The following is a 27767-nucleotide window of genomic DNA, read 5'->3' as shown; positions in this document are numbered from 1 at the left end:
AGATCCCACATCCTGCGGAGCAACTGAACCCGTGCACCACAACTCCTGAAGCCCGTGTGCACAGGGCCCGCGCTTCACGAGAGAAGCCACTGTGCCAAGAAGCCCAAGCACAGCTACTAAAGAGTAGCCCCGCTTGCTGCAACTAGAGAAAGTCCACACGCAGCAACAAAGACCCAGCACAGCCAAAAGTAAAATTACTTACTTAATTAAAAAACAGAGGCACAAATGATAAACGCAAAAAAACAAATTTTGCTTTGCAAAAATCCTGTTAAAAAGGATGAAAAGACAAGCTACAGAGTTGGAGAAAATTACAAACCACTTATACAACAAAGGGACTGGAGTCTAGAATATATTTTAAAACGCTCAAAACTCAACAATAAAAAGGAAGCAATCCAATTAGAACATGGGCTAAAGACACGAAGAGACATTTCACAGCAAAAAAAAAAATATAGAGACAGCAAGAAAGTCCATGGAAAGGTGTTAAATGTTATTAGCTACTGGAAAATGCAAATTAAGACCACCATGAGACCTCACTACGCACCTATCAGGATAGTGAAAACTTAAAAAATCAAGAACACGAAATGCTGCTGAAGATACAGAAAAACTGGATCATTCATAAGTATTTGATGCGAATGTTACAGTCACTCTGAAAAAGTTTGCCAATTTTCTTTAAAAACTAAATATGCAACTACTATATGATCCAACAGCTGCATTTCTGGGCACTTATCCCAGAGAAATGAAAACTTATTTTCACACAAAAACCTACATCAGATTTTACTTTGAAATATTTAATTGCCCTCTTGTGTGTTACACGGAAGTATATAAGCGGACACAGGACCAGATCTCTGTCCAGTCCCCTGCCTTGTCACTACATCCCTGCTCACTCTATCTGGAATGGCATGTAAGTTTTGTCTTCATCTAATGGATAGTGGATGCTTGAAATTCTGTGATAAAAGGATTCTGAGGCCTTAGAATTCCAAGGTTGGCAGGAAAAGTTCTCACAGTTAATTAGTGGAGTCTGCCATGAATATAACCAGTAAGAATAGCAATATGCAAGTTTAATATTTGCCATTTCTAAATGGAAATATGCTGCCTCACCAATCATAGCATACTGAAACCAAAAGAGGTATTAACAATTACCAAGTGCATAACTCTTTTATTTTACTGATAGGTGAAGTACGAGACAGCCAGACCCCAAGTTCATTATCTGGCTTCTCCATTTTACAAAGTCCAGCCTTGCTCTCAGCAGTAACTGATCAGGTATTTCAAGTCCATGAGTTTTCTCTTTGTGAGGAAGGGATTTTACTTGTGTACTCATTTCTCACAAACAGATTTCTTGATGCTGGAACTGTCCTAGGGAAAAGGCGAGAGCATTCTAGAAAAGAAAATACTCAACTTCAAAAATGTGGAACAGAATCTCTTTCATATTCATCATCTTGCTAGTCAGGCTAAAGTTTTCAGACACTCTCTGGCCTTATTTTAAGAAGTACAGGTGTTCTTCACTCATATTTTGGGAAGCGGCAGAGTAGAGATGTAAAAATGTGATGCTGGCACCTTTGAGTCCTTTGCCTACACAAATCAGCAGCCCCCATCGTGTTGTGAATTTACAGGAATCTTCTCAGGTTTCCAGAAATAACAGGTTCCATCTTCCTTGTCAGTTCTTTTGCCCTGCTAATATCGAAGAGATCACTAGGGACTTCCCTGGTAGTTCAGGGATTGAGAATCCGCCTGCCAATTCAGAAGACACTGGTTCAGTCCCTGGTCCAGGAAGGTCCCACATGCCATGAGGTGACTAAGCGCACATGGTGCAACTGCTGAAGCCCACAGGCCCTGCAGCCTGCGTTCTGCAACAGAGAAGCTCCCAGAACGAAAAGCCCGCATGCAGCAACAAGGACCTATGTGCAGCCAGAAATAAATAATAAAAATAAAATTAAACAATAAAATAGAACTTTAGGATACGTAAATGCTCTTAAAAAAAAAAGAGAGAGAGATCACTAAACTCCATGAATGGTGGTGGTGGTTTAGTCAATAAGTTGGGTCTGACTCTTTTGCAACCCTATGGACTGTAGCCCACCAGGCTCCTCTGTCCATGGGATTTCCCAGGCAAGACTACTGGAGTAGGTTGCCACTCCCTTCTGCAGGGGATCTTCCCGACCCAGGGATCAAACCCACATTTCCTGCATTGGCAAGTGGATTCTTTACCACTGAGCCACCAGGGGAGCCTAAACTCCAGGAATAAAGAGTCAAATTAAGATTTTCAGGTTTTGATACTTTCGTGTTTTTAAAAGGGAAAGAAGACTGCTGCTTAAACCCTTTGGCCCTGAGAACACGCTGGGCTAAGACATTTGAATTCATTACTGGCTCTTTTGGTTCCATGTGCCTTGAGACTCAGAAACTCTGTCTGAAGCCTCACTATAACCTCCCCAGGTAACCACATGGTGATGGTTAATGAATAAGCAAGGATTTGAGGATGGGATGAGCAAGCCTGACACTTGATCTTTTGAGTGAAACTCATGATAACAGTTCTCAGTGTACCTGCTGAGAGCTTCCCAGAGCCCTTGTCACTGCCAGTCCCCCATCTTATCGGCAGGCACCGAAAGCTCCACATTACAGCAGCTAATCAGATGAAAACTGAAATACATCCTTCTAATGGAGGGAGAGATGAATGCCCTGATCTTCCCCCTTCACTCGCGGAGGCAAAACAGAAACACAGATGAAGGTGGTGATGCAGAAAAGCAAATGAGCTCTTCTGCTTCAGCGCCACAAGAGTGGATGTTCCAACTAAAATCAAAGATGTTTCAGAGACTACAGACACACATCAAAAGGACAGAAAACAACCCAAGATAGCAGCTACCAAATTACCCTGGAGACAGTCTGCAAACCCTTTGCTCAGTAACAGTGATCAGTACAATTTACTTTCTTATATAAAGTTAGTTTGTAGCTAAAGGTAATTTCATTTATGGCCTGTTTTTATGATATTTTTATATTCTTAATATGCTATGTGGTCCCCAGAAATAAAGAGCTGAAAACTAAGAAGATTCTAAATAAATATTTAATGTGAAACTGTCTAAGGCAATTGGTGCTCATAATTTAGCCAAAAAGAGTATCTTTTTCATGAGTATTCTATTGCACCAACAGATTTCTTAAGGACTAATATAGTTTGTATTAAAAACATATTTGCAGTTGATTCAGGAAAGAAAATTCTTCTGATATTAACCTATTTTATCGAAAGAGGTGCAATATACTGAGTAATTTCATCTTTTTATTAAATTATCCTGAAGAAGAGAGCAATCTTACCATAGGGTGATCGAGACACTAAAATTCAAAGAAGCGTGAATGTGAGATAAGTTGGATTTATAGCATTTGAAAAAAATAAGTCTGAGATCAAGGGTCTGGGTGATTTTCTTCTGATAGTTAATCACCACGTGTGGTATATTTTAATATGTTTTTATACTCCATTTTCAAGGGATGAAATTTTGAGTGCCTGAAGGAAGTGTCAGCCTCATGTCAGGGGAGCAGTGGGGAGCGAAAAGAGGAAAGATGATAGTAATCAGGCAATTACAGAACTTGGTATTTAATTCATTTAAAAATAATAACCCCTTACTCAGTGAGAGGGAAAGAAAAAGATAAAAACTCCAAGAAGCACTCAAAATGTCTACTAGGGAGCTAAATTTCCTCTCTGGAATACTTACCTTATTCTTTTGAAAAAACTTCTAGAGCAATGGATGTCCATCATCTTCTGTCATCTGAGAATTTGGTTCCAACAAACCCATCTCTCTTAATCACCAATCAAAAGCAGAGCCTTGGGTTATATACTCCATGCATGACCAACATGAAAGAGACATAATATTTAGATAACATGAATACAACAATCCCATGACCCCAAAAAATGCTGCCTGTCCATTTTGTCAGCTAAAGGATCTCTAAGTACATCCTCTGAAATAATTCTGTTTCTTTAAAAGCATACTGCAGAATGATCATGAACTCTGATCTATTAACGTATCTGGACTCAGCCGTTTAACTTGCTGTGTACCTTTGGATAAGTTACTCAACACTCTGCATCTGTCTTTCCATCTGCAAAAATCAGTTAATACTATGTTCACTTTGCAAAGTTGTTCTGAGAATCGAATCACAAGACAGCCATAGGAAAAATGTTTGAAACATAGATTTATACTGAGCTATAGAGAATGCAAAGACATGAACCCTTAGGATAAGATAACATAGTAGATGAGCTACAGTGTGGGAATATCCTAAGGAAATATGGGCTTCCCTGGTGGCTCAGATGGTAAAGATTCTACCCGCAATGTGGGAGACCTGGGATCAATCCCTGGGTTGGGAATATCCCCTGGAGAGGGCATGGCAACCCACCCCAGTATTCTTGCCTGGAAAATCCCCATGGACAGAGGAGCCTGGTGGGCTACAGTCCATGGGGTCGCAAAGAGTTGGTCATGACTAGGTGACCAAGCACATCAATAAGGAAACATATAGACATACATTATATAAAAGCAGAGAAGACACATCCCATATGAATGTTAGTCACTCAAAGCAAGCAAAAGTCATCATAAGAAAGGTTGGTTAGAGAAAACTTCCAAGACATTTTTTAAAATTTACTACTTTGGCCACCTGATGTGAAGAGCTGACTCATTTGAAAAGACCCTGATGCTGGGAAAGATTGAGGGCAGGAGGAGAAGGGGACGACAGAGGATGAGATGGTTGGATGGCATCACTGACTCAATGGACATGAGTCTGGGTAAACTCCGGGAGCTGGTGATGGACAGAGAGGCCTGGCGTGCTGCGGTTCATGGGGTCGCAAAGTTGGACACGACTGAGTGACTGAACTGAGCTGAACTGAATTTGTTTATATGGGAGGTTAATTACTTTACAATAGTGTAGTGGTTTTTGCCGTGCATTGACATGAATCAGCCATGGATGTACATGTTTCCCCATCCTGAACCCCCCTCCCTCTCCCTCCCATCCCATCCCTCTGGGTTGTCCCAGGGCACCGGCTTTGAGTGCCCTGTTTTATGCATCAAACTTGTACTGGTCATCTATTTCATATACAGTAATATACATGTTTCAATGCTATTCTCTCAAATCATCCCACCCTCACCTTCTCCCAGAGTCCAAAAGTCTGTTCTTTACATCTGTGTCTCTTTTGCTGTCTTGCATATAGGGTCGTTACTGTCTTTCTAAATTCCACATATATGCGTTAATATATTGTATTGATGTTTCTCTTTATGAGTTACTTCACTCTGTATAATAGGCTCGTTTCATCCACCTCATTACGACTAACTCAAATGCATTCTTTTTCATAGCTGAGTAATATTTCATTGTGTATATGTACCACAGCTTTCTTATTCACTCGTCTGCCGATGGACATCTAGGTTGCTTCCATGTCCTGGCTATTGTAAACAGTGCTGCGATGAACACTGGGGTACACGTGTCTCTTTCAATTCTGGTTTCCTTGGTGTGTATGCCCAGCAATGGGATTGCTGGGTCTTATGGCAGTTCTATTTCCAGTTTTTTAAGGAATCTCTACACTGTCCTCCATAGTGGCTGTACTAGTTTGCATTCCCACCAACAGTGTTAAGAGAGTTCCCTTTTCTTCACATCCTCTCCAGCATTTATTGTTTGTAGACTTTTTGATGGCAGCCATTCTGACCAGAGAGAAATGGTACCTCATTGTGGTTTTGATTTGCATTTCTCTGATAATGAGTGATGTTGAGCATCTTTTCATGTGTTTGTTTGCCATCTGTCTTCTTTGGAGAAATGTCTGTTTAGTTCTTTGGCCCATTTTCGCATTGGGTCATTTATTTTTCTGGAATTGAACTACATGAGCTGCTTGTATGTTTGGGGGATTAATTGTCAGTTGCTTCATTTGCTATTATTTTCTCCCATTCTGAAGGCTGTCTTTTCACCTTGCTTATAGTTTCCTTCATTGTGCAAAAGCTTTTAATTGGGTTCCATTTGTTTATTTTTGGTTTTATTTCCATTACTCTGGGAGGTGGGCCAGAGGATCTTGCTGTCAGGGTCAGAGATTTATGTCAGAGAGTGTTCTGCCTATGTTTTCCTCTCTAAGAGTTTTATAGTTTCTGGTCTTACATTTAGAACTTGAATCCATTTTGAGTTTATTTTTGTGTATGGTGTTAGAAAGTGTTCTAGTTTCATTCCTTTACAGGTGACGAGTTTTCTCAGCACCACTTGTTAAAGAGATTGTCTTTTCTCCATTGTATATTCTTGGCTCCTTTGTCAAAGATAAGGTGTCCATAGGTGCATGGATTTATTTCTGGGCTTTCTATTTTGTTCTACTGATTTATATTTCTGCCAAGACATTTTGACCCCTGATAGAGTGCGATTTCTCCATAAAATCTAAAATTACAGTACACTATCTGCACTTAAACGGCACATATGTCTTCAAAGGACTTCTTGAATACTTTACCCAACTTTCTGACACCTAGCAATACAATATATTCTTCAACAAACATTTATCAAAAGCCAGATGATTTTCAGGTGTCCCTTCCCCTGGACCTGTCACCATCTGTACAGAAACAAGAGGACCCATCTAGGCTTTTCCACCCCCTAAGAACAAGGTTGATCTCTGCAACCAGCACTTTGAACTGACACCCAACTTCCTTTTTCAAATGTGCTAAAGAAAACAGTGTATACTACTTGGTTGCATTTTCTGTGATTGGTTATTCTGTGATTGGTCTTTTTAATGTTCCCTTGATTCTCCAAATATTGCCTACCTCTGGGTGTTCTTTGGAAGGAATGATGCTGAAGCTGAAACTCCACTACTTTGGCTACCTCATGTGAAGAGTTGACTCAATGGAAAAAACCCTGATGCTGGGAGGGACGGGGGGCAGGAGGAGAAGAGGACGACAGAGGATGAGATGGCTGGATGGCATCACCGACTTGATGGACCTGAGTTTGAGTGAACTCCGGGAGATTGTGATGGACAGGGAGGCCTGGCGTGCTGCAATTCATGGGGTCGCAAAGAGTTGGATACGACTGAGCAACTGAACTGAACTGAATTGAACTGATATACATATATGTTCACCAGCAGCAATAAGACTTGGCAGATTAATTATTCAAATTAATTATCTCGGCTTACCTTTAATTTCTATTTTAAAGGCCAATGCCTTGAATTAGAAGTATCAGCACATGAAAACACTGCCAACATTTATTGCAAATTTTAAATGGAAAATGTTTTAAATTCAAACATATTTGTAGATGTTCATAATTTAACTCACTCATAAGCAAGTTTTAAATGAAGGAAGAACATGCTACTTATAAATCATTAACTTTGCCAATGTGTATATAAACAGTATTCAAATTCATAAATGAGATTCATTCATTGAGTTTTCTTAGGCACTAGGGATATATACAAAAACATCATTTGATCTTAGAGATACTTAGTCTGCAGGAGACAAACATGTAAAATTATTATACAGGAAGTCCTTTATAGACATTGTAGGATAGGTTTTTCCCATCTGACTTTTCTCCTTCTGATGTCAGATGCCTATCAGACTAGGATGAGAGAAGGGAACAGGAGGCAGATGATATTTTAGCAGGACAATCTACAGAACATGCCTATGGAGTTACATAGTCCAGAACATCAGGGAAGCCTCTTTTCCTCCAGCTGGGATGGCATCTAGCCGATGGCTTGGCAGTGCAAGGACACTCACCTGCCAAGTGGACACTCACTCCACACTCAGGGAACAAAAAGTAAAGATGCTAAGTCTCAGACCAGTTGAGAGAAACCAGAGAGGAAGATCCTAATGAAATGTCACAGGAGGGACTCGCATAGATCACTTCCTCACTGAAACTCTTAAATAAGCTAGAAGGTAGACCCAAAGGTCAAAGACTCTTCAGTGTGTTCTTCCTCATTCCCTGCAGGTATGGGGATGGGCATACATGTAGTATGAGCTTAACCTGTCAACTGTTAAGACCAGCTGGGGAATGGGTTGTCCTGTTCCCTCCTCTTCTACATTGGAGGGTAATCTTGGTGATTACAAGGAGAAATGTGCATTGTGCAATGAAGGGAAAGAAGAGACAATAATAGTAATCTTTGAGGGTATTAGGGAAGGCTTCATGAGGAAGTCACTTGAGCTAAGGGTTGAAGCGTAAGTAGGGATTCATCAAATTGATATTGGAGCAGAGGAAACAAAACAGTGTATACAAAGATGCAGAAGTGAGGAGAAAGCATGGAGTGTTTAGACAACATATAGTTAGTTTGGTACAACAGAGCACAGGGGCATATTAACAGGTGAGACGTTAAGAGGTGAGCTTGGAAAGTCAAGTAAGGGCTGTATCAGAAGAGTCTGTATCCCAAAGGGAATGAGGGGTTATGAAAGGATACAGAGTGTTTGATTTACAAGAAAAAAGTTTCTCTTGAAAGAAAGGCCCCAAAGTGAGCAGACTACAAAGCTGACACCATCTAAATAAATTGGGGAAAGGTTATGCAAGGGTCATTTGAGCTTCCAGATGGAAGGATGTGGGGCATGACCTTGGAAGAGATCCGTGGAGTGCCTGAATTTGGGGGGAGTAGACTGTGGTTGGTGGGGTGCTCCACAAACCAGTGGCATAAGGAAGGGACTGATGCGAATATGATAAAGGAATAGATCACTAACTGGGAAGTGTTGCTATGCAGAGAGGAGGCAAGGAAGGAAGAGAGAGGATGCTCAGATGTGTAGTTTCAGTGATCTGACAGACAGGTTTATGAGGAAAGATCTTGATTTTCATTTAAGATCAAGGGGCCGGAGCCGCAGCATGCAGGCAAAAACTGTACTGAAGGAGCAGGACAGGAAAACTCACAAAGTCATCAAACAGCGTTTAGTGCTCAGCCATGAAACAGAATCGTGCCATTCTGAAGCTCTTTGGGGGTTTGTATGTCATCTAGCTTTGCTTCATTTTACATAAGAAGGAACTGGGGTTTGTATGAGGTAAAATGCTTTGCTCAGGGTCACAAAGGTAGTTAATAGCGAAGGGAACGCTAGATACAAGCCAGGACCCCTGACCTAGGATGGCTCTGTCCTGGGCTATTCCATCAGTGGGACTCAAACATAAAAGGCATCCTATACCACAAAAAAAGGATCCCACTGATGTCCTACTGGAGTGAAGCCATATATTTCTTCCTCTTAGTTACTGTCTTCTTGTGCAGGGCTCATCAAAGAGCCACATGACCCTAAGAGCTTGTAGAAAGCTTTACAAGTCAAAACCACCTGCCACCCTCTGCGATTTTGGAAGTGAAAGGAATATGCTTAGATCTAGAGGTGCGCCACCATGACTGAAAACAGAGGAGGCGTTTTTTTTTCATCAACAAGACATATATACCTACAAAGCAGGGTTTTTTTGGTATCTCTGCACACCACAAAGGCACCCTCTGACAAATCAAATGAACATGTCACAAGTCAGTGAAAATTAAGAAAGAGGAGGTGTAGAGAAGGTATCGAACAATTTATCAAGCCACACACCATTTTTCCATTTTTATTTTCCTCTATATTTCTTACAAAACAAACTCATATAAGCATACTTTTATTTATAATGAGAAAAGAGACCAAATGTTGACTTCCTTGGTGAGTACTGAACAGATGGAACCAGAAGCATCAAGGGGAGAGGAAATAGAGACAAATATGGTTGTCATGGTTTCCTTGAGCTGCAGTAAACACAGGGACCCCAGTGGACAATGAAAGCCCCTGTTGGGAAAAACCACATGTCACTCTTTTCTTCCTTAGATAATTGCCAGGCTCACTTGGAAGATCTGAAGTCCACAGGAGATGAGAAAACAAGCAATGCTGTCACTCATCTCTGGCTATTCTCAAATTATATCTACATTGAAACCACCCTCCCATCCCATATAACAGGCATCAAACAATTAATGACGATCTCAGATTAATCAGTTATCCCACTGGGCAATGCCCTGCAGAAATCTGTGACACATTAAATGCAAGATGTGAGGGGAGCTGGGCACTACCCGAGACCACACTCTCTGTTTCACTGGGAAGCAGTGAGCCCTGATGCAGAGAACAGCATCGTGAAAGATCTGCACGTCCTGGTGTCTTGGTCAAGGTCCCAGACTTAGAGCCACTTTCCAGTCATCTCCAAATTATCCTAAACCCACCTCCACTGTCTTCTAGGTAATATGTGAATCGTATGATATATCTGCATGGCCCAACTACAAGCCCATAGTTTGTTTACAGGGGTGCTAGAAAAGGAGAGAATGGGAGTGGAGAGGGACCCCTTCTCAATTGCTTTCTTTGAGGTTCAAATTAAAGTCTAGCGCCATGAAGAATGTCTCCACGTGATGGCAAACCGTCAAACATCGGAAACATTCAAATGTTTGGCTGAACGCACGCGTTTTGTCTGGAGGTTCTGATCAAGTTGACATGAGGTCTTTTCCAAGGTCATCGCAGAGGCTGCCAGCGCTGAGGTCAGACTGATTCAGCCCTGAGTTCTACAGCAGCCCCTCTCCCGCGCCTGCCAAGACAGACTCTTCCCAGTCCACACGAGATTTGGGTTGTTTTCTCCTAAAGATGCCCATGAATAACCAGTTTGTTCCAGGCTTCTGCAACGTGAGCAGATTCCCATGTCAAGGGGAGGAATGTAGGCTGTGTAGGGAACACTGATTCTGGGGTGATGGGTGCTGAGATAGATGCCAGGCGCTCGAGCCAGCAACATGGACAGGAGGAGGAAGCGGGGTTCACCTTGGCTCAGCTGCATGTCCTCAGACGCCAAGAAGAGCAGTTTTTAGACTGCTGAAATTTATCTCTCTCGTGAGTCTGTCCCCAAAGCCCAAAGCCTGCAACATCTCATTTCCTGTTTGGGGATTTCCTGAAATCAAAACGGAGATCCTGGCCTCTGTAAAGAAACCTGTAGAAAGGCTTTTTCTCTGGAACTAGGACCATGTGCGGCAGCCTCAGCGTACAGTTTGGCCTCACCAGCCTGATGCTCTTTCACCATCTCCTCTGAAACTGCACGCACCACCTCTCCCTCATTGCCCATACCCTCTGTTCCTGGTTGTCTGCATTCCCCTTCACTTTTTGAAAATGTGAGAGCCTCTCATAAAATTTAGTTGGAGGTACTGCTTTTCCAAAAGATGGGGGCAGAATTTGGGGGAAGCCACATTATCCCTTATAATTGGAAAACTAAAGGAAATTTTGGATAAGCCTCAAATTAGAAAGCATAGCCTTGATGAATGGTACCTTTGTAAACACATCATTATTTTGGTGAGCTTTGCTCTGTCAGTTCTCACAAGAGGAAAGAGAAAGGACTCATGTCAACAGAGTTGCATGAGTCTCTTCTAACAAATCGGGCACAATATCAGCAAACTGAGGCCTTCCCAAAGATGGGAGTAAGTTTTGAGGCCAACATATGAGCTTTCCTGCAGACTTCCTAGGTGGCTCAGTGGTAAAGAATCCACCTGCCAATGCAGGAGACGTGGGTTTGCTCCCTGGGTCAGGAAGATCCGCTAGAGAAAGAAATGGCAGCCCACTCCAGTATTCTTGCCTGAGAAACCCCAGGGTCAGAGGAGCCTGGTGGGCTACATCCATGGAGTGGCAAAGAGTCGGACATGACTTAGTAACTGAACAATAGCACAATGAGATTTCCCAAGTGTTTCAGTTCCCAATACACACAAAGCAAATAGATTATAACTCCAATATCGCAAGAACATTTCTGAAGAGGAAACAGACTGACTTATAAGAATGACGCAAGCTCCCCTCCACTAGTCAAGAATTCCATACCTATTTTAAAGGCTATAAGGGTAGAACTAGATTTTTCTACATCAGTGGGGAAGGGGACATTTTCTTTTCTTCAAAGCCACTGGAAAGAATTGCAGTGAAGAACTGTAAAGGACAAAGAACTTCTTTGTCCTGCCATGGGAGAAGACAGAGTATGGAAAAAGAATGCGGACACACAATCTTGGGTTTCAAGTTGGATCTGTCATTTCTTAGGGACACAGTATTAATAAGCCATGTATATAATTATTATGTCCTGCCTCACTAGCTTAGGTGAAGTAAAAGCACATGTCTTTTAAAATGAGCTTCCACCTTCCTCATGTCAAAAATGTTTTTTTCTCAAGGGAACCCTCCTACATTGCTGATGTAGCCACTACTATAGAAACCAGTATGGGGGTTCCTCAAACTACAAATAGAGGTGCCATATGATCTTGCAATCCGACTTCTGGACATATATTCAGATTAAAAGAAATAATTTGAAAAGATACATGTACTCATATTCACAGCAGTGCTACTGACAATAGCCAAGACATGGAAACAACGTAAATGTCCACTAACAGCTGAAGAGATAAAGAAGATGTAAGATGTTTTATAAATATATGCATACATATATATACACACACATACATACACACACACACACACACACACACACACACACACACACACACGGAATATTACTCAGCCATGAAAAAGAATGAAATACTGCCATTTGCAGGACCATGGGTGGACCTAGAGATCACCATATTAAGCAAAGTAAGTCAGAGAAAGACAAATACCATATATGACTTATATGTGGAATTTAAACATGACACAGATGAACTCATGCAGAAGACAGAAACAGACTCACAGACACAGAGAACAGACTTCGCTGCCATGAAGGAGGGGATGGAGGAGAGATGGATTCAGAGTTTGGGATAAGCAGATGCAAACTATTATATATAGAATGGATAAACAACAAGGCCCCACTGTAGAGCTCAGAGAACTATATTCAATATCCTGTAACAAACCATAATGGAAAAGAATATGAAAAAGAATATATACGTATAACCGAGTCACTTGGTTATACAGCAGAAATTAACATAAATTGTAAACCAACTATAGTTCAATTAAAGAAAAAAGATTATTAAAATATATTTCCAATGGCATCCCTAGAGTTACTGCAAAAACAAACAAACAAACCAAGAAAGGGGTGTCAGAGAAGATGTGTTTCATTTTCTTCTTTCCACTTCATCACCTCCAGGCTAAAGACATACTGAAGATGAGAGGTTAGACCATGAAAACAGGAAGTAGGACCCGTGATTATACGATACTACTCAAAGATGTTCATCTAAGTGACCTGCATTCTTTCAGACTAGCAGATATTATTATTTCAGCGGTGAAATGAGTCTTCTTATGAATGGTGTATGAGTACCATACGCAATGACTGAATGCAGCTTGGAAGGTAAAACTTGGTCAGGTGCTGCAACTAAGTAAATACTGACTTGCCCCAGACCCTGTCCTGCAGGTGAACAGATGGAGTTCAGCCTCACCACAGGACCGCTTGCCCAGTGAGCTCACTCCTGTTAACTGCCATTCCCAAGTCAGTTCTTACTCTTCCCACAATGTCAACAGGACAAATGCCTCTTCTTGTAGGAAATAGGAATAAAACAATGGAGTAAAAAACAAAAAGAACAGAGAAAGGATTTGCTTCCAGACTTCCCAACTCACTCCAAAGTCGAACCTTCAGTACTTTGAACCATCCTGTCAATACAGCACATTTAATACACTCCTATCCATACAATCCGTTTATACCACATCTCATGTTTCAAATAGAGTAGCAGAAATTCAGGAAGTAAACTCTGTCTCATGGGGCTCTAACAGAATAAAGGAACAAAAACCTCCTGGAAGTGATCTGTATTTTCTTAAGGCATTTCTATTTTCATCCACTCCTAGAATTAGCAGGTAAGCTCTAATGGTAGCAAGGGTTTTATCAGTTTCACTCACTGCTGTAGACTCTTGGCCCAGAATAATTTCTGGCACATATTAAGTGCACAATAAAAAAAATATTGAGTAAAGTAATAAATTCCAGGCAGCCTGACATTCTGCTGCTGCTGCTGCTAAGTCGCTTCAGTCGTGTCTAACTCTGTGCGACCCCATGGACTGCAGCCCATCAGGCTCTTCCGTCCAGGGATTTTCCAGGCAAGAGTACTGGAGTGGGATGCCATTGCCTTCTCCACTGAGTGACCCAAATAATGATTTCCTCAATATATTTAAAAAATATTTTTCTTGTTTTTTAAACATTTTTTTAAAATTTCCCAATTGAAAAAAAACACAAAGGCTTTATTTCCCACATGGAAAGCTCTGATTACCTTTTATCTCACCTCAGTTTTTAAGTGACAGTCATTTTTAAAATATCCATTGTAAACTCTACTTTCACTGATGGAACTCTTTGACCAAAAAAAAATTATTTAAAACAAATGCCTATCTCTCTAGAATATAATCCTACTGCTTTCTTCCTTTGAGTCATAAAAACAAAGAAATAAACTAAAAACACCTTTATACACCATCATCTCTGTTGCCATTCAATGTCAGAAGTAACATCTGTTAGCCTCCTAAGCAAAGTCTCCCACATCAGGAAGGTGTCAAGTTCAAAATGGTGGAAATTCATTTTCAAAATTTGAATGTGGTATATATACGCAAGGGGATATTTCTCAGCCATTAAAAAGAAAGAAATCAAGCCATCTGCAGCACTGAGGATGGACCTAGAGATTGTCAAACTGAGCGAAGCAAATCAGACAGGGAAAGAGAAACATCATATGCTATCTCTTATATGAGGAATCTAAAGAGAAACTATACAAATGAAGTTATTTCATTTGAAAGCTGAAGTTTTATCATTGGCAACAAAGTCTATCAGGTCTCTTAAAGTGACAGGCTCACTACATTCCCATGAAGATGACGGACAAAAATCCATCACTGAACGACCACAGTTCGCCAGACAATCTTTTAAGCAAAAACGGTATTTCGTGGAAAAGTTCAGTTCACAACTCGAACAATCACACAAGTGCTTTTCTTTGAGATTCCTGTTGTGTGCATTGGTGTACAGCAAATGTGTATAAACATACGCCCCATTTTGTCACACAGAATATGAAAAAGACATATACTCAAAGGTCAAGGTTTTATAAAATTAGTCATTTTTATTACTTCATTAAGAACACCATTAAGTAAACTTGCTCTATCGTAGTTTACTCTGTATATACGAGAAGCGATTTATGTGAGGCTCCTGGGATAATGCCCTTGCTTTAAAACCATTAATGTCACTTGCTACCTACGTTGATGGTCTCTAAAATCTTTAATTACCTACTCAATCAGTTTTTTTTTTTAATTAAGGATTTTGTAATAGTAAAGTTCCAAGTATTCCTAATGGCCTATTGCGGCTGGCTGTATAACTTCCCAAGCTTATCTACTTATTTATTTATTTGTCTGTTTTAAAGTATCTGTCTATTTATTTTTACTCCTTGGCTGCGTGGCACATAGGACCAGGGATTGAGCCTGCACCCTTTGCACTGGAAGTGCAGAGTGGAACCACTGGACCACCAGGGAAGTTCCAGGAACACAAACCTACTTAATTATCACAACAACAACTGCACAGACAGCAAACATGACACACGAGCAAACCAAAGCTTTAAAAGACCAAGTAACTTGGCCAAGGTGATGAAGATGGCACATCGAAGAGGGGGGACTATAACCAGGTTTTTCTTCCTCTGGACTCACAGCTCATCATTCCATATTCCCTCTGAGTTTCTCAAGCATTTCCATTTCTGTAATCAGAAGGAACTCAAGATCTATGACGTTAGAATTATGTGTTCTTCTTAGGTACAAAACGAAGGCCCAGGGCGGTCAAGAGCTTTGTTCAAAATCATATTTAGTTAATGGCAGAGCTAGGATGGAAAGAACCCAGTCCTAGGCAAGAAGCCCTGTGACGCCTCTTGCCTCTTAAAGAATGTTCTGGTTTCATCCTTATTTCTCTGGCAGGGCCAGAGACAGACCTGCGAACAGGAGATGCCCTTGGCAGGTGCCGAAAGACACCGGCCTGTGATAAATGGGCAGCTGGTGCCAAGGGTGCCTTCCTCAGCTTCCTCCTTGTACCACATCAGGCACATGAGTACCAGGACCCTTCCTGTCCTCTGCAACTTACGTCTTTCTACTACAAAGCCAGTACACGGCAAGTGGCAACAGGCTCGAGTGTCATCTAGAAGACTTCCCAGGCTCCCAAGAAAAGAGAATGGGAGCTCGTGTTTTCTCCCTGTCTTTCATGAAGCTCCAGCAGAAGCTCCAGACAAGACAGTTGAAACTCCCGTGACAGGGTCAGAAATGAAGGGGGATGCTCCCAAAATGAAGGGCTGCCCACCACAGGTTGTACATCACCCTAAGACAAGTCAGATTCCACACCACGGGAGTTCTGGCAGGCACGTACTCTCACCATGATGCAAACACACAGACCATCCAGCCCAGCTCATAGGATTCGAGATACTATTCTGCTCAGTGAAACATGGGACCTTGGGGAACAACTCATTGCTCAAAACATCCAAGGAGGAGGCATGACTTCATGAGAGGAACAGGGGAGGATACAGGGCAAAGTGATGATAAGAAAGGCAGTAGGGGTGGCTGAGAGCATGGGGGAGACAGAGATGTACTACGTACTATAGACTTGAAGCAACAGCGGATCAATGCCACGCAGCCTTCACGACACACTCGTGCCCCTGGAAATCAACAGATGGCACCTCTCACTGCCAAGTTCTAATGCATTTCCCGTTCACGCTCAGCGTCAGGACACCAGGCTTGCCAAATACCCACTGATGCAGACAGCGAGGGGAGTGGAAGAACCCGCAGCTATACACCTCTGCCTTCTTTGCAGGACCTCGTTCCTCGCAGCAAGGAAAACATTCACTCTGCAGCAGGTGAATTTCCACACAGGACGGCAAGGACATGCATCCAGACGTGCACTCTGAAGGTGACTAGTATTTGGTAAGCAATGTTAAGCTCACTCAGGTTTTTCCATAAGATGGTATGGAAAAACCTAAACAAACTTTTTGGGCAACCCAATACTTGCTTTTTTTTTAGTATAAAAAATAGAGAAGCGACCTCTAAGGGTAATTCATATCTATCATTGGACAGAGCTCACTTGAGGACTGCAGCCATTTATTCTCATCCTAATGGATCATCAACAGAGCAGCTATTATATTCAAACAGCAAGGCAATCTAGAAAGTAAAACCCTAATACCTTTTGGATATTAGTCCTTGAATACTAGGGCCCAAAACTCCTGAGTTGAAAAGTTTTTATTTCTATCAACCAGCCACCTGAGTGCCCGGGCTTCTTTCTTGGATTGCTGGAAGCTTGGTATCCACATCTCTCGCAAAGAGCGCCGACGTGGGGCCAGGGGTGAGAAAGCGAACACTGTAGGCTCTGGACAGCTCAGGTGGGTAACGTCTGCCTGCCATCTTTTGGGTGGTAAGCCCTGCATTGAGAGAAAGAGGGAAGAATGAAAAACGCAAGTTAGCACAAGTCTCATGTTCCCTAAGTACCTAAAGCAAGTACCTTCACTCCATGGAGTCTCCATAGTCACACTGCTGAAGAGCTAAAAGGAGAAAGAAAGTATCTAACATTTATTGAGAATATCCTGTGCACTAACGGGCTTCCCAGGTGGCTCCAAAGTAAAGAATTAGCCTGCCAATGCGGGAGATGCAGGAGGCGTGGGTTCGATCCCTGGGTCGGGAAGATCCCCTGGAAGAGGAAATGGTAACCTACTCCAGCACTCTTGCCTGAGAAATCCCATGGACAGAGAGGCCTGGGGGGCTACAGTCTATGGAGTCTCAGAGTCAGGCATGACAGTGACTGGGCGCACAGAACACATTTGGATTAGATACTCCGCTCGGTGGGCTTCACAGATGCTCTCATTCAATCCTCCAACCCACTCAGGCCCAAGTACATTCTTATGGAATTTTAGAACACAGAGGAAAAGGGAGAGACTTTACAAACTCCCTAAGAGGAAAAGGTCAATTCAGAAGGTCAGAAGTTAGGATGGTTTTGGATTTCTGGACAGTAACACTGGAAGTTAAAAAGCAGTGGTGAAAGTCACTGATGAGTATTAACACTAGTAAGTACAACTTTAAAGAGAAAAAAAAAAAAAAAAGGTTGCATAGCCTCAAAATATCTCCCCCCATATATTTACTAACTATTGTGGTGGTTTCGACATATGTCCAGGGACTTCCCTGGTGGTCCAGCGGCTAAGACTCCATTCCCAACGCAAGAGACTTGGGTTCAGTCCCTGGTCAGGGAACTAAACCCCACTTGCCATAACTAAAGATCCCACATGCTGCAATGAAGATCAAAGACCCCACATGCAGCAACTAGGACCCAGGGCAGCCAAATAATTAATTAGAAAATATATATATATATATATATCTCCTCAAATTAGTTTATATTCCTCCCCCAAGGAGGCGAAGCTTAATTCCCTTCTCTTTGACTGTGGGCTGGATTTGCTGACTCACTCAGTGGAAAAAGAAAATTAGTGACTTCACAGAGGAAAAACCTAGCAGACACCACCTTGAGCAGGTGATTAAGAGAGCATCACCAGTAACACATCATGCTGATATCACTCATCCTCTGATACGATGCAATGAGAAGGTCCTTTTCACCTCTGTGTTCTTATTCCCCCAAATCCAAAACCCAAGTGTCAACATGAGAAAACATCAGAGAAACTCTACAGAGGGACATTCTGCAGAATATTGACCAATCTTCTTCAAAAATGTCAGCATAACTGTCACAAACTGAAGGCATCTGAGGCGACATGAGGAGCAACTACAATCTGGTATCCCAGATCTGATCCTGGAACAGACAAAGGATGTGAGTGGAGAAGCTGGAGAAATAGGACTCAAGTCTGTATTGCAGTTCATTGTAGTATTAACAGTCAATATTGGTTTCTCAGTGTTGACACATGTGCATGGTTATGTACAATATTAACATTAGAACAGAATTCTGGCGCTCTGCACTATCTTTGAAACCCTTCTATCAATCCATAATCCTTTCAAAAGTTTAAAAAAAATTTTTTTTAAAGAAAGCCAATAACAAAATGCCTTCAAAATTCTAAACAAAAAAACAAACAAAACTAATGTCCATTTTAGTAGTTTACATTCAGCTAAACTACAGCTTAAATGTTAGACTCAAATAAAGACATTTCAGACACCCCCCATACATCCTTTGTCAAGAAGCTATATGAGGGTCAGTTCAGTTCAGTTGCTCAGTCGTGTCCGACTCTTTGTGACCCCATGAACTGCAGCATACCAGGCTTCCCTGTCCATCATCAACTCCTGGAGCTTGTTCAAACTCATGTCCATCAAATTGGTGATGCCATCCAACCATCTCATCCTCTGTCGTCCCTTTCTCCTCCTGCCTTCAATCTTTCCCAGCATCACGGTCTTTTCCAATGAGTCAGTTCTACACATCAGGTGGCCAAAGTATTGGCGCTTCAGCTTCAGCATCAGTTCTTCCAATGAATATTCAGGACTGATTTCCTTTACAATTGACTGGTTTGATCTCCTTGCAGTCCAAGGGACTTTCAAGAGTCTTCTCCAATATCACAGTTCAAAAGCATCAATTCTTCGGCACTCAGCTTTATTTATAGTCCAACTCTCACATCCATGCATGACTACTGGAAAAACCATAGCTTTGACTAGATGGACTTTCGTTAACAAAGTAATGTCTCTGCTTTTTAATATGCTATCTAGGTTGGTCATAGCTTTTCTTCCAAGCAGCAAGAGTCTTTTAATTTCATGGCTGCAGTCACCATCTGCAGTGATTTTGGAGCCTCCCAAAAATAAACTCTCACTGTTTCCATTGTTCCCCATCTATTTCCCATGAAGTGATGGGACCAGATGCCACGATCTTCGTTTTTTGAATGTTGACTTGTAAGCCAGCTTTTTCACTCTCCTCTTTCACTTTTATCAAGAGGCTCTTTACTTCTTCTTCACTTTCTGCCATTAGGGTGGTGTCATCTACATATCTGTGGTTACTGATATTTCTCCCAGCGATCTTGATTCCAGCTTGTGCTTCATCCAGCCCAGCATTTTGCATGCTGTACTCTGCATATCAGTTAAATAAGCAGGGTGACAATATACAGCCTTGATATATTCCTTTCCCTATTTGGAACCAGTCTGTTGTTCCATGTCCAGTTCTAACTGTTGTTTCTTGACCTGCATACAGATTCTCAGGAGGCAGGTCAGGTGGGTCTGGTATTCACAACTCTTGAAGAATTTTCCACAGTTTGTTATGACCCACACAGTCAGAGGCTTTGGTGTAATCAATAAAGCAGAAGTAGATGTTTTTCTGGAAGTCTCTTGCTTTTTCGAAGATCCAGCGGATGTTGGCAATTTGATCTCTGGTTCCTCTGCCTTTTCTAAATCCACCTTGAATACCTGGAAGTTCACGGTTTATGTACCATTGAAGTCTGGCTTGGAGAATTTTGAGCATTACTTTGCTTGTGTATGAGATGAGTGCAATTGTGCAGTAGTTTGAACATTCTTTGGCATTGCCTTTCTTTGGAATTGAAACAAAAATTGACCTTTTCCAGTCCTGTGGCCACTGCTGAATTTTCCAAATTTGCTGGCATATTGAGTGCAGCACTTTCATAGCATCATCTTTTAGGATGAGGGTACAATCAACCAAATTAAAGAAAGTGAAGAGAAAAGGAGAAAAACATATAAGAAACAGAGGTGTCAACATAAAAGAAAAAGACAGTAAAGGCAATTCCCAAAATGCTAGGGATGGGAGATCTCAGAGTGGTCTCTACACAGTGTAGAGGGCAACCAGATGTACCTAACACATGTCACAAGTCTCCAGGAGAGATTTATTCAATAAGATGAAATGACTTGAATGCCTGGTATAGCTGAACATCTTCAAAGGAGGTTTAAACAATCAACAAGGATTGAATTAGTTATGTAAAAGTATAAAATAAACAAACAAGAAATAAGACAATTATTAACTCAAGGGAAACCAAAAGCTGTTCAGGTAAGGGAAATAAATCATAGTATGTACTAAATGGTTCATTTCTACATAAGTTACATGATCATATAAACAGTGGATATTAAAAAAAAATTGTGTATGAGAGCATGTTATTTAGAAACACTGAGTAATAACCAAAATAATTTGTTAAGTATGGTGGTAAGTGGCTTCCCAGGTGGCGTCAGTGGTAAAGAATCTGCCGGCCAACGCAGGAGATGCAGAAGACGTGGGATTCGATCCCTGAGTTGGGAAAATCCCTTGGAGGAGGGCATGGTAGCCCACTCCAGTATTCTTGCCTGGGAAATCCCATGGACAGAGCCACCTGGTGGGCTTCAGTCCGTGGGGCTTCAGGGAGTCGGACATGATTAAGTACAGCACATGGCTGGTGGTAAGTGGCTGCCTTCTAGGGAAGGAGAAAAGAAAAAAGAAGTAGAAGATTGTTTTGTTTTACTAACTTTGTAGAACTAATTGATAAGCAGAACTAATTGATAGCCTATGTACCTATATATCTCTTTCTTAAAAAATTTTTTTTAATCTTTTGGCTATACCACGTGGCATGTGGGATCTCAGTTCCTCAACTAGGGAAAAAACCCACGCCCTCTGCACTGGAAGCAGTCCTAACCACTGAACCACCCAGGAAGTCCTAAAAAAAATTTTAATGGACAGGGAGGCCTGGCGTGCTGCAATTCATGGGGTCGCAAAGAGTCGGACATAACTGAGCGACTGAACTGAACTGAACTGAAGATATTAGAGTTGATAATAGTCAGGTTTGCAATGATTACTCTTCATCCATACCAAATTTAGAAAGCAGAGCAGAAAAGCCAATCTGAAATATACTAGAGATGTTTAGCCTGTAAAAGAGATGACTTTGAGTGAACATAAGGCTTGTTTTGAAGCATCTAAAGAGATTACAAGCAGAAGAGTGAACTAACTTGTTTGGTAGAGCATGAAGGATAGGGTTGCCTAAATTCCCTCTTCTCGATAACTACTCACAGATGGTCATGGAGTTTGCTTCCAAGAGCCTGGAACAAGCATAAGGATTTTTTACCAAGACAAAACTGAGCACAGAAAACCAGAACAGGAATCCAAATGGCAAACCACAAGAAAACGCTAAGACTTACAATCTGGGGAGTCTAAATACCCACCCAGGGACGTCCCTGATGGACCAGCGGCTAAGACTGTATGCTCCTGGGTTTGACCCCTGATCAGGGACTAGATGCCACATGCCACAATTAAAGGTTCCACATGCCAGAATGAAGATCCTTCTTGCATGCTGCAACTAAGACCTGGCACTGCCAAATAAATACCAACTCAGAGTTCAAAGGGTTAGATGCAGGCTCAAACTTCGGGTTACTACAGCCAGAGTTCATGATTGGGAAGAGCCTGTATTTGGAGCAAAACCAGAATTAAATAAGGAGGACCCCAATCGATTACTACAAAACAGCTTTGGAAAGGCCATTGCTCATCTTTCCTGACTGATGGTCACATGCAAAGCTGTATCTCCCTGCATTAGAGTTAGAAGTGAGTAGCTAAGAAAGAACCATAGAAGGGGAAGTCTTGGTTCAATACAAAGACCAGTATAACTGTAGAAATTTAACAAAAGATAAGATTTGCTACCCTAAAAAATGGTGAAATCACCAGCCCTGGAAATGTAACATAAATTAGCAGATGACTTGGTCGTGATATTTGAAACACCAGTTTCATCTGAACTGACCACACAACCGTCAGTGGCCTTCCCAACCCTAACCTTGTGTAACTGTCTACATGAGAAAGTCAGTCGTAATACCCTCTTTCCCTGCCTACCCACCTGAGAGTTCTTCCAATGGTGTAGGATAAAGTTCCACTTAAGGTGACATCATAGAGAAAGGAATCTTGTGAAATGGACTCTTTCAGCTCTAGTGTTCTTCCAGAAATGTCTCACAGTGCGACCTGAAGAAAGTGTGTCTGATGAAATAGTTATGACATGTTTAGTAGTAACTAACTTCCAGCATCCTGAATTGCCTTTCCAGCTGAAGTCCTAGACAGAAAAACTAGCCGTTCCTAAACTACAATTAACAAATATTTTGCTTCCAAGGAGAACATGGCTCCTACTTTAACAATAAGGAAAAAGTCAAATGATCTACAGATTCATAACTCTTCTTAAGTTCATCAGGGAACTGAGATCACACAACAACCAAGTGACCTGAATCCCAAAGTGACGTGTTCATCTCAGGAAAGATGGACACAGGGTCAACTTCACCTTTTGCTGAACACAGGAGGAGGTGGCTACCACAAAGTAGGTAACAAGAAATCAACTAAAATTTTATCAAATCCTTATAAGTATGGGCTATCACGTTAGTTTGGAATAGCTGGGTTACACCAAAAAAGAGGTCAAACTCACTCAAAAGCTCTTTTCTTTTTTAAAAAAATATTTATTATTTATTTGGCAACACTGGGTCTTAGTTGCATGCAGGGGGCACATGGGCTTAGCTGCTCCACAGAATGTGGGATCTTAGTTCCCAGACCAGGGATTGAACCCACATCCTTGGCATTGCAAGGCAGATTTTTAACCACTGACCCACCAGGGAAGTCCCCAAAGCTTTTTCCATGCACCTCCATCAGATGCCCAGGAAGAGACTGGGGCTGGGGCAGAATACTGGAAACAGCCTCCTTCTTTGGCTTAGGGCAGGGAGGGGAACGTCAGGAAGCCCCTTCCATCTCCCCAGAATCTTCCCTCACGAGGAGAAAAAACCTTATGACACTGAAGAAGCAGGAGCAAACCTTTTATCTTCAGATCCAAGGGATTAAAATCTACCACTCACCCATGCAAAATTCACCTGTCTCATCGTCTGGGGGGAGGCTGGAAATGAATCCGGACCTAGGATCCCACCATGATACCAGAGGTCACCTACCCCTGAAGGGACACAGAACTCTCTTCCATCCAAACCAACCACAGATACAAAGCAGAGTCTGGCTTGAAGGATAGGCAAGAACACTGAGAAAGCTTCACTCCTGAGTTCCAGGAATGCAAAAACCTGCCTAAGCTTGATGCTGCTGAGAAAACAAAGAACCCACCCTGCCCACACCTCGAGCCAGTCGCTGAGCAACAAGCCACAGCAGTTTACTGCCGACGGAGGGGCAAGAGAAGGGAGACCTCCTCTGTGACCCAGCAATACAGGACCTGCCAAAAGCTGAGGGTGAGGGAGAAAGGCTGAGAAAAACTGCTTAGTGCCAGGTCCCACTGTAAGTACAGGTAACTATCATAGTTAATACTGATGATATTTAACCATTGATTATTGTAATTATAAATACTGGAATAACTTGAAGCTGTAGAGCACTAAACGTAACAGTAACAACACAAACCTTTCTTTATTCTCTTTTTTTGGCCACACCCCGTGGCATGTGGGGTCTCAGTTCCCTGACCAGGGATGGAATTTTCACCTCTGTAACGGAAGGCAGAGTCTTAAACATTGGACTACCAGAGAAGTTCTGCAAACCCAAATTTAGGTCAGCTCTTGAGGTGGCACTAGTGGTAAATTGGCGCTAGTGCTTCCCAATGCAGGAGACACAGGTTTGATCCCTGAGTTGGAAAGATCCCCTGGAGGCAGGCATGGCAACCCACTCCTGTAATCTTGCCTGGAGAATCCCACGGACAGGGGAGCCTGGCCTATGGCCCACAGGGTCACAAAGGGTCAGACACAACTGAAGCAATTCGGCACTTGACTAGACCAACTTAAATGGCATTAGATTCTCACAGGAGCGTGAACCCTACTGCGAACTGCACCTGCGAGGGATCTCGGCTGGGTGCTCCTTATAAGAATCTAATGCCTGATGATCTGAGGTGGAGCTGAAGCGGTGCTGCTAGCCCTGGGGAGTGGCTGCCACTGTCTCCAGTTACCCTGAGATGTTTTCCAGTTGCAGGAAAACAAACTCATGGCTCCTGATTCTGCATTATGGTGAGCTGTATGATCATTTTATTATATTTACAATGCAATAATAATTGCAATAAAGGGCATAATAAATATAATGCACTTGAGTCTTCCCAAAACATTCCCCTCGCTGTCCCCTGGTCCATGGAAAAATTGTCTTCCATGAAACTGGTCGCTGGTGCGAAAAGGCTGGGGACCACTGGGCTGAAGGACTGAAAATGTGGATGAGATTCAGAACTTGCCATTTTTAAAATTTTTTTGGCCTTCATGCCTCTGCTGCAGTTTCTGTGCATCACTGCCCAGCACCTGTAGTGTGGTAACCTCCAGAAGAAACAATAAAGAAGAATTTAGAGCCTTCAGGACAGACTAGTAAACTTCATGGCAGTCCTCAAATAGAAATGAAATATCCATCCTTCCCGCAGAGCCTGGCCTCTCTGATAAAAGTGAGGACCAGTGATGGGGCAGCTGCAATAGAAGAATGTGGAGCAGCAGAGAACATCAAGACGGCCATCCCAGTACCTCTCTGCCAAACGTGGACCCACTTACCTCCTCCTGGAGCCTAATGTTATCCCACACCTTGCTGCACACCATACACTCAAATGCGTCAATGTGGCTGTCCTGCTTAACGTCCTGCACCCCCCATTTCCGTTCCCTGAGCGCGGTGAGAAGTCGCTGATTGGAGATCTCGCCCTTTAGTTTCCATTCTATGTAGGCCTGGTAGCGTCTGTCATCCTGATCCAGCGCTCTGATGTAACTCGCCAGCTCTCTAGGGTGAGAAAATGCTGATACCAGGATAGCACTTCTATTGCTTGGAAGCCAGTCTGCAATGTTAGGGGATCCGTAATACACAGGGACGACCCCCAGTTTCAGAGGTCTCCAGAACTTCTCAGTGATGTAGTCGTCACACACTGCATTCTCAAAAGCAAGGATAAACTTATACTGGGCGAGGATCCTGTAAAAGCCATCGGTGTCCATAGAGGCTGGATTGCTCAACCGTGGAGGGAGAGGTTTGTTTCGCAGACACTCGCCGTAGGAATCGACCTCAATGTATGTCATCAGCTCTCGAACATAGGTGTCCCTGTCTGAGGGTGGGTCACAGTCAGACTGTACGTACACCAGCGGGGCGAGGCTCTTCCGGAGGTGGTTTTTGGACCGCAAGGGGACCAGGTATCGGAGTGACGTCAGGACTTCCGTGCCCTCCAAGTACTGGGTGGTTAGTGGCAGGTGGGAGTGCCGGCTGAAGGTGGCGGTGTAGTTGAACAAGGTGATGACTGGCTGGTGAAAGAGCTTATAATTATTTTTTGGAGACTCTTCGTGGAAAAGGGCCCAGTCGTGATGGGCTTTCCGAGGCAGAGGTAAGCTATCTATGCTAAAGTCAGTACCTAGGAGAAAAAAAGACAATGTTAGTATGTCCAGAAGAATTCTGGTGTTTCAGTTTGAGCCACCTGGGAAGACTAATACACAGAAGAGCTTGAGGCTATAAATAAGAAGCCTGTTACAGTGCCTGCAAAATGCCTGGCAGTTAGACTTCCCTGGTGGTGCAGTGGATAAGAATCCCCACCTGCCCATGCAGTAGACATGGGATCCATCCCTGGTCTGGAAAGATCCCACATGGCGTGAAGCATCTAAGCCCACACGCCACAAATACTGAGCCTGAGCTCTAGAACCTGGGAGGCACAGCTCCTGAAGCCCCATTGCCCCAGAGCCTGTGCACCACGATGGGAGAAGCCACTGCAATGAGAAGCCTGCACACCCCAACTAGAGAGTAGCCTGTGCTCACTGCAACCAGAGAAAAGCCCACACACAGCAACACAGACCCAGCACAGCCAAAAATAAATGCATGAAGAAATAATTTTTTTAAGTGCCCAACAGTCAAAATCATGAAGCTTTCACCCTAGAAACTGCTCATAGGGAGGGTCACCAAGGAAAGGGACCCTCCCTCTCGTTTCATGAAAAGAGAAATGGGAGGAAGTGTCCTAGCCTGGTTCTAAAGAATTTATTTCACTGCCTCCTGCAACTGACTTTTTCTTTCCAGAGGCATTACCAAAGAGAGAAGGAGAAACGAAGAGAGAGACAATTCTTAAAAAAGAAAAGAAAAAGGAAGCCAAAAAGGGGAAAGAAAACCAGCTTGGCAGATTGATTAAATGGAAAAGAAAAAAAAGGAAATTATGCAAAAGTAGCCAGAACAAATACACGGGAGAGGTTTTTTTTTTTTTAATCCAAAATGATCGATTTTCAACAAAGTGCAGTGAATCAGTCTTAGTCAAAACGGTAGATAAGAGGCTTTTAAAGACTTAAGAGCTGATAATAGCACTATGTTACAGATCGCTGAAGGATGGATGTGAAATAACAAGCACATCATGAAATAAAGAAGGCATAACAGGATTATAATTGTGAGTGATTCTAGCTTCCAGAGGATTAATTGGGGACAACTTTGAAACATGATAATGTGCAGACAGAAATGACGGACGTGGTAAACCATTGTTTCCTGACTGTGGGTGGAGACCCAATCAGGAAGAAGTAATTTCCATAACTGAGAAAGAAGAATTAAGACAATATCACAATACATAACACAATTTCTAAGGTGTTCCAGACACTGATGATATTTTGGCCCAGTGACTTGATTTTTTTTTTAATGCAAGAAAATGGTATACACACACACACAAAACCCATCTTCTAGCATCCACTGGGGAAAAAACACACCAAATAAATTCTTCCAGAAAAAATGAGACATATTCTCTGGTAGAATTCATAAAAATCAATTATGTAATGCCAGTGCACACCCTCTCAAATAAACACATACTCTTTGGTGCAAACAGTACATCAATGAGAAATCAATTAATCAAGAAAGGCTTTTAAACAATTAAAGATCAAAGAAGTTTATGCTGGAGGACGTATACTGAGCCCAGAGAAACTGCTGAGGGTTATGTATTACTGTCTTGATAATAGGCTTTTATTCTCAGTGAGGAGGAATGAAAGACCAGCATCTAAAAATGGTCATATCTTGGTTTACTTGGCATTTACTGTCCAAGTCCTTTAGAAGCGAAAAGAATACTCAGGGGACTTCCCTGGTGGTCCAGTGGT

At 42.3% G+C, this 27767-nt stretch overlaps 1 protein-coding gene across 3 annotated transcripts in view; it reads right to left on the bottom strand.

Moving 5' to 3' along the window:
• FUT10 (fucosyltransferase 10) overlaps positions 14886 to 27767 on the bottom strand; it is a 77168-nt gene continuing 64286 nt past the window's right edge. For all 3 annotated transcript variants that reach the window (XM_005698816.3, XM_005698817.3, XM_018042062.1), the window contains 2 exons: positions 25230 to 26065; positions 14886 to 17233 (listed from right to left, as the gene is read on the bottom strand). In XM_005698816.3, the coding sequence (XP_005698873.1) occupies positions 17009 to 17233; positions 25230 to 26065 (1061 nt within the window). In that variant the 3' untranslated portion in view covers positions 14886 to 17008. The remainder of the gene's footprint in view (positions 17234 to 25229; positions 26066 to 27767) is intronic.

Source organism: Capra hircus, chromosome 27 (assembly GCF_001704415.2).
Source record: "Capra hircus breed San Clemente chromosome 27, ASM170441v1, whole genome shotgun sequence".
In the NCBI taxonomy this organism is placed as follows: Eukaryota; Metazoa; Chordata; class Mammalia; order Artiodactyla; family Bovidae; genus Capra; species Capra hircus.
This window is presented reverse-complemented; position numbering and strand designations above follow the sequence as displayed.